The sequence below is a fragment of the Corapipo altera genome, unplaced genomic scaffold (genome assembly GCF_003945725.1).
Source record: "Corapipo altera isolate COAL_440 unplaced genomic scaffold, ASM394572v1 61242b, whole genome shotgun sequence".
Classification (NCBI taxonomy): domain Eukaryota; kingdom Metazoa; phylum Chordata; class Aves; order Passeriformes; family Pipridae; genus Corapipo; species Corapipo altera.
Window position 1 is genome coordinate 297,398 of NW_020885012.1, and position 8,173 is coordinate 305,570.

Genomic DNA, 8,173 nt, shown 5'->3' on the forward strand with positions numbered 1-8,173 from the left:
GAGGAGATACAAGGACTCCATGAAACAACATCTCAGCCTTGGCCATATTGATCACCATAACTGGTCTACTCTGGCCTCCAATCGGGAGGCCTGGAGACACACTATCTTTGAGGCTGCTGCTTCTTTTGAGAACGCATGCAGGATCACTCTAGAGGAGAAAAGACAACGCAGAAAGAATTGTCTTGCCGATACTATCCAAGGAGTCTTTCTGTTGTGCCTTTTGCAACCCAACTTGTCTACCTCGCATTGGTCTCTTTAGCCACCAGCGCGCTTGTAGCAAATGTGGGTAGAGCCCTTCCCAAATCTTTGTTTGTGAAGCCTAGCCATGATGGTGAAGCCATCGGCTGCTGGTTGCTGGGGGTCCATGTGGCTGCGAGCAGTTGTTGAACTGCCAGGACAGTCCTGCCTTCCCCCCCCCTTTCCCCCCCCCCCCCCCCCCCGGGTTGCCGCGGATTTCTACCCCCCACCTGGGGAACTGGGACTTTGTTTTGTTTCTTTTGAAAGTTTTTGATTGCACCATTTGTTGTTTATTCAGATTTTTTTAATAAAAAGCTGTTCTTTTCCTTTTCCACACTTCCACCTGAAGTTTCTTAATTTCTAAGTTGTAATCTTGTTAAACTAAGACAGCTCCTTATAAAAACTGTTGAGCAGAAATCCAAGTGAATCTAAGCACACACTCCCAAGCATTCATGCAGTCAAACAAAAAAGTGCATGACAATATGTTTTCATATTCTCTGGACTAAAACTACTGCAGAAGACTATTAGACTAATTACCGTCTGTATACCAAAATTAACAAGAATAAATTCAGCCCTTTAAACATCCATTAAAAAAAAAAATCCCAATGATATATCCTAACACAACAGTTTGGAAATAAACTTGTACTGGCCAACAACTACTTTCCTCTAAACAGTATCATGGGTAGGTTTCGCGAATGAAGATTTGGGAAGGGCTCTACCCACGTTTGTTACAAGCGCGCTAGTGGCTAAAAAGGCCAATACGAGATAGACACGTCTGGTTGCAAAAGGCACAGCAGAAAGACTCCTTATGAGGTATATTCTGCAAGACCACGATTCTTTCTGCATTGTCTTTTCTCCTCAAGAGTGATCCTGTGTGCTTTCTCAAAGGCATCAGCAGCATTAAAGATAGTGTGTCTCCAGACCTCCCGATTGGAGGCCAGAGTAGACCAGTTATGTTGATCAATATGGTCAAGGCTGAGATGTTGTTTCAGGGAGTCCTTGTATCTTCTCTTCGGAGCTCCTCTCTTGCGGCAGCCGGTGGCAAGTTCACCATAAAGCATGATCTTAGGGAGGCGGTAGTCCTTCATCCTTGAGACGTGCTGCCCAGCACAGCTGTGTTCTCAGCAACATGGCCTCAATACTTGTGATTGCTGCTTGTTCTAGAACAGACGTATTAGTCACATAATCTGACCAGTGGATGACCAGTGGATGTTTAGTATTGTGTCTAAACAGTATATGGTATGAGAAAAAGAGGTGGCGTGCTCCAAAATATACAAGTCTTGTCACACACTAGCAATGCCAATGCAGTAAATACTCGCTAAGATCAGATAGTTTACTTTTTAAGATCCAAACTCTAAGAATTTTACAACTTTTGTTCAGCTAGTGTTACTCTAATTTCACTGGAAAACATCACTTCACTTGAAATAACAGATTCAGCACCCAGAGACTGTAGGAACCTAGGACTTGTTGGCCATAAGTGCCTAAATTGTACTGTCAAAATAAATACCACATGTTGTTGCTCCAATTTAACAGAAAAATTCAGACAGGACATCCTGGTGTAAAGCAACACAACAACAGAAATATGGGAGCAAGACCTTGCCAAATCCATCAGATTATTGTTCACAAACATCTACATTCCGTTGCACAGAATAAAGTACTGAGCCATGTCATAGGGTATATGTCGATAGGTCTTGGTCCGTGGAGAAAAGAACACACACACACAACAGGGTGATGAGACAAAGGGATGTCTGCTGCTCCAGAGAAGCAGCAGCTTTTATTCAGTTTGCTCGCTTCTACTTTCCCACACACACACAATATAAACATATTCTTGCAAAAACACCCAGGAATGTAACACCTGCACACAAACAGCTTCGCCCTTGTACTCCTTAAAACTCAAGGCTGTGTCCATGGAAACATCCAATTAGCCTTACTGTTCTCATGGGAAAAGGCCTAACTCTCTGTAATATTTTAAACTCCTCAAGTCCCGCGGATTTCGTGGAGCTGCCACTTCTCCCCACAGAGCCACACTTAGATGACTAGGAAAACCTGCACCTTCCTGGCCTTAGAAACCTTGGAATGGTTAAGCCTCCTTGTGAAAAATAATTGTGATTCATGAAACAAATGGGTGATTACATCAAAATAAAACAAACGGATTGTAAAACTTAATTACACCCCCGTAAAGAAATAAAACAGACCCTTACAAGGTCAAGGGGCCCTAAAACCTCCCTACTATCCTAAGAATAAAATATGGTAGAACTTTAAATCTTTTAGGTGCCTGTTTGTCCAAGAATGCATGAATTATGACTGGTTGTAGAGATAACTATTTAGCTTTAGCTGTAAGAAAACCCATATATTAAATACTTAGCAAAAAACTGTAAAATGTATATGTATATGATATAATTAATATGCATGAAGTAGCTAAGATAAATGCCAAATGTACACGGTAGTAGGTGTGCAGATTTGGGAAACTTGTCCCCATTTCTGTCACCCAGTCGGCTGCTTGCTTTTACCATATAATAAACTCCTATTCAAAAACTTATAGAAACTCGAGACTTTGTGTATCCTTTTCTTACTTTGATTATCAATGCTTGCTCTTTTTATTTTTTAAATTAGACAGTTTCCCTTTACTTTTTTTTTGTCCCATGGTTCGACCAATTCCGTAAAGGTAAAGGGGAGCATCTGGAGAGAACAAGTAAAGAAGACATCATAGAGTAAGGAAAAGGTAACACTAAGGTGGAGATATCTGGACCATGTGGTAGCCTCACCTCCTGGATTCGCCTGCGGGCTCGCTGCAGCATCTCCTCGTACCCCTTTGGTCGCAGCTCACTCAGGCTCTCATAATACTGTTCAGGGTCGTCAGTCTCAGTGAAGAGCACCTGCAAAAGAATCTTCCAGCTGCAGGTATCCAAGCTGTGGAGCAAATAAACTTGCAGTTTGTAGCAGAGAGTGTCCATCTCCTGCTTGGATAGCTCCAGGGCTCCAAACAGCACTGTCCACATGCCTGAGGGCTCCTCAGGGAAGGCAGGTAGGTAAGGTTCCAGCTCCGAGTTCACTGAGCACAGCTACTGGTGCACGGCCCACAAGTCTTGGAAGGAGAAGAGGCTGGCCCCACTGCACTCTTCCTCCACGGGATCCCCGTCAGGAGCGGCCGACTCAGTTGCCTGCAGCGGCAAGGGCGGCAGCGACAGCAAGACGGTCTCCTCCTTCCCCAGTTCCAGTACTTTTATCTCTTCGGCGGCACGTGCCGCCTCCAGACCCCTCAGCGGCCTCCGAGCCGAGCTACTCTTAGCATGCAGCGGGATCTTCGGCAGTGCCTCGGCCACCGCACTCCGCTCGGAGCTCTGCAGACCCACCTCTGCAGGAAGGTGCAAGGAGCCAGGCATCAGGATAGAGTCCGGGCCCCCGGTCGGGCCCCTGCTCACTGTGAGGATGCTGCCCTTGGGGATGGCTCTGGCCTCGGGGCTGGTAGAACTCATGGGAGCCACTGCGCTGGCGTTGCACCGTGCGGTTGTGACAGGTGATGGCGAACTTGCCCTCGATCTCGTTCCAGGTCACGATGAAGACAAATTTGTGCTTCTCCCACTCCTGGAAGGCGTGAGGACTCACGGTCACCCAGTCTGCCTCCAGCGTTTCCTCCAAGGTGAAGGAGGACATGGCGCTGCGTGACTTCCCACACGCACACCCCACGTCCCCGCTCCTGTCCCGTCCTATCAGCTGCCCCGCCACCGCACGCCGGCCGGCAGCAGCTCTCCGCAGCTCCACCTCACTGCTCACCATCAGCCATCTTAGCGGCAAGGGGAGAAGGAAGGCACTGAGGAAGGAGGATACCCTGGATCCCGATCGAGGTAGCGGGGGTGGGGAGGAAGGACAGAGAGGAATCACTTCCTCTCTGCTCTGTGCCTGCCACGCGTCTGCTGCCGGGGAATCCTGCCGCTACTGCCTCTGATCATCGACCTGCCGCTGCAGCGGATAACGCTCTATGCCCGCACACAGATAATTCATCCGCATCACGCAAAACAGGATCTGTTTACAAGCGATGGTGGCGCTGTGGCAACTCGATGCCGGCCCCAGCCCTGCCCTGCAGCCTCCCGAAGCCCCACCTTCCCACCCCGCGGGGTGCTTTCCCCATTGGCTGTCGCCCTGGTTTCTTCAGCTGTGGCCTCTTCTCCGCTGGTTATGCTCGCGATATCGCGCCTTCCTTTCTCACTGTCCCGTGGTTGGCAGAGAGAAGGGTGATGCCCCGCTCCTTTCCTCAGATGTACAACTCGGCCGTCCTGACACCGCGCGCTGCATGCTGGGGAGGATATGTGCATGGTTGCGACCGTAATGGGAGTGGGGCCGGGACAAGGGCCGGGTGGCTCCGCAGGAGGAAAAGGAAGCGGGGCTGCCACCATCTGATTTCCCTTGAGGTCAGCTGACCGGTGGCTGCCGAGCGGAAGCGGACCATTCAGGGCGAAATCTGCCACTTGTAGACAGGGCAAAATTGGGTGAGCAATTTGTCCTGCATTTTGAGGGCCTTAGCATGGCTGGGTGCAGACAGTAAAAACAACTGCGTAGCTAACATGGCTACAGGCTCTGAAGCTAGAACAAAGAAGGCTCCCTGCCAAGGTCAAGGAGGAGTTTTGGCAGGTAAACAAGTTTTTTCATCTCTTATGGACACCTGCTATGCTCCAATTAACACCGGACAACAAAGTATGTTTCTCTTATGTATCCAATGCTGTGTGAAGAAGAATCATGCGTTGGGGTGTAGAAGCACTATATAATGAGTATCCTTCTTTAAATAAATCGGACATTTTGCCGACCAAATTGGCCTGTGAACAATCTGTTTTGAGCCCCTCCACTGATAGCCACTCCTGTCGTATTTGGACTATGGCTCCCGGGGGCAGCAGCCTCTGCTTCAGGCAGCTTCTGAGGCAGCGCTGGGTTTGTATGCCGCAGCTCTAGCCCTGCTGTTAAAAATCCCTGTCAGCTTGTCACCTCAGTGGGGCTCATTGGCCTCTACAGCCCCACACACCAGCTTCCCTGACCATTCTCCACTAGTCTGTAGCTAGTGCATCTTTTCAGGACCTCTGCCCCCAAGCTGCCAGAGGGATTTTAAGTATGGAGGTCCAACAAGGCAACAAATCCTCTTACAGGGAAATGATATGTTCAGAGGATTTGCTTCTGTTTTTCCTGTTCCCTAAAGCAGTTTTCTGCATGGTTACAGGAAAGGATGTGGTGCTTCAGCAGCTTGTTCAGTTTTATGACTTCATTCTGACTAGACATTGAACCAAAGCATTTCAAAGACCAATTATCAAGAGCGCCTCATGGCATGCCATGCAGCAGAAGTTTGCATTTGTGGTTGGCTGCAAAAGTGCAGCATCTGTGATGAGACCTGGAGATGAGAGTGTGGTCTAAATTAGCTGTTTGGGGCAATTCTGTAATTTTATAACTGAAGTTCACTGATTGTGCTGAGACATGGTGTTTTATGCTCATGTTGGTCTGTCCTACTAAAGAATTGGCAATGCCTGCAGTGCTCTTGAACATTTCCAAGTGTATTGCAGAGCACATAGGTTATAATAAGCCAGCATAGACAACTCTCATAAGCATGTCTCCAAGGCAGACAGTCAGTTTCTTCAAGATAATCCATTTCTCTTCTTGTATAAATTGAAAAAATATTTCTTACTATAGCTATTCTGAAATACTTGCATCAAAAATAAGATCAGTAGACAATATGCATTGGCCCATCTGTGATATTGTTGTCCTGCTCCAAATTAGAGGAAGCACTAGGGAAATAAAAAATTCTCAATTGAGTTTGCCAGAGAAGCAGAGTGAGTCATAGCTTTTTTTTTTCCTAAAGTTATTATGTTGACTAGCATCCTGTCTTAAAAGTTAAATTATTTGAGGAGAGCCCCCACAACAAACACTGTGGCTACTCAGACACTGGCAATGGGTGATGCAGAGGACCAACTCGTGTCTGTATCAGTTGCCCCTATACACAAAAAGAAATGGACATGAAAGACAGTTTGTTTAGTAAAGGAGGATGAAGTGGGGCCATCACAAAAACATAAAGAGGCAGAAGAAGAGGTAACCACTTGATTGGGATAATGGGGCCAGCAGTTTGGAATTAGAGGGTAGGGAAACCAAGCAGCTGGGATCACTTTTTAGGAAAGGGGGCATTGACAAAGTGATTGGAAGAGGGACAGAAGTCCTTAGCTTCTGGAGTACCAAGTATCTAGGACAATGGGTGCCTCCAATAATTTGGAACTTCACCCCTGAACAAATGCAGAATCCGGAAAAAGTAGTGAAATATTTGGAAAAAGTATGCTGTCACCCTGGCAATTCTAGAGACACAAATCACTGCATTGTGCTGGGGCCTGGCCCAGGCCTCCTGAGCCATATTCAGCACTGCTCAGTATCCTCAAGGGTTCTCTAGATATGACAAGACAACAAGCCCTGTGGCTACTCCAGCCCCTGCGACAGGCCCTGCAACTGAACCAGAGAACCAACCTGCGCCGGTATCAGTCACCCCTATACACAAGAAGAAATGCACATGAAAGCCATCTCATTTAGTAAAGGAGGATAAGGAGGGTGAAGCAGGGCCATCACAGGAACAGAAGGAAGAGACAGAACAAGAGGTAACCACCACTTGATGCCTATCCTTGAGTGAGCTGTGGGAAATATGAAGACATTTCAGCTGTCATCCAGGTGAGTGCATTACCACCTGGCTGCGCTGATGCTGGGATAATTGGGCTAACAGTTTGGAATTAGAGGGTAGAGAAACCAAGCAGCTGGGATCACTTGCTAAGGAAGCAGGCACTGACAAGGTGATTGGAAAAACTACACAAGCCCTTACCTTCTGGAGATGACTCCTGTCAAGCGTGAAGGAAAGGTATCCCTACAAGGAAGTTGTTATATACTGCCTAGGCAAATGGACTGCAATAGAGAATTCCCTGAGAGAATTGGCTGTGCATGAGATGATTTATTATGATCTGAATAACATGCAGTTACACACAGATCCAGGCAAAGTTCTATGCTGTAGGAATAGTCGTGTTTTTGGAAGAATTTGTAATGGGAAAGCTAGAAACTCATTTTCACTTAGGAAGCCTGCAAAGTGCCTTCTCAAGAGGGTTAGATGTTTTTTTTCCCCTTCTGCAGTCCAGAGGGGGTTCCAGAGAGAACTGTGTTATATCTCTCTCTGCTATGCTGGAGAGAGATAACCCTAACAGACATGTACAGAGGCCTTGGGAAGGCGGGGGAGAAAGACAGAGGATACTAAAGGCCCTGGAGAGGACGGGAACTTGCCTTTTCTCCCCGGGGCCCAGTGCTTCAATAGCACTGTGAGGTATTTGTAAGTTTCTCATGTTCTGGCCTTCTAAATAAACTTTTGAATTCTTTCCACTGCCTTGGCATTTCTGGGGATACCTGTGTATCTTACTTTACATATGCCTACAACCCACGTGGCGGAAATTTGTACAGAGCACACCAGCGGTGTACACCAACCCATTGAGAACATTCATTTGAAAAGACAATGGGCCACCAACAGTGGATGAAACCATTCGCCAACTCTGAATATGAAGATGGTACCTCTTCCTCTTTTGTCTTGGCTGTGGAGAAATTATCCAGTAAACTGACCAGAAGTTCCAGCAACTCAGAGAGGATATGTGAAGGGGCCCAGACCCAGCTGTCAGCAAAAAAGAATTGGATCAATTTGAGCTATAAACCTTGGGCAACAAGGGCTGACAAAAATCTCGTGATCTGAAGGAGTTGGACCCTTCTCACAAGACCTGTAAAAGTTCTACCTTATGGATTAAGCCTGGCTCCAGCAGAAATCAGAAAGGACTCTTGAGATAATTGTATCAGACCATGTCTAAACCCCTTTAATCCCTTTCCCCCTATGTAATCTTGGTTGAGAGAAATATTTAACCCATTGGGCAACAGTAGTAAAAACTTGTGT

At 47.0% G+C, this 8,173-nt stretch overlaps 1 protein-coding gene across 1 annotated transcript in view; it reads right to left on the reverse strand.

Annotated features, from left to right (window-relative positions):
* LOC113958932 (junction-mediating and -regulatory protein-like) overlaps positions 1-3,891 on the reverse strand; it is a 54,494-nt gene extending 50,603 nt beyond the window's left edge. The window contains 3 exon segments of the mRNA XM_027667571.1: positions 3,003-3,551; positions 3,591-3,699; positions 3,701-3,891. Of these exon segments, the coding sequence (XP_027523372.1) occupies positions 3,003-3,551; positions 3,591-3,699; positions 3,701-3,891 (849 nt within the window).
* Positions 3,892-8,173: the final 4,282 nt, after the last annotated feature.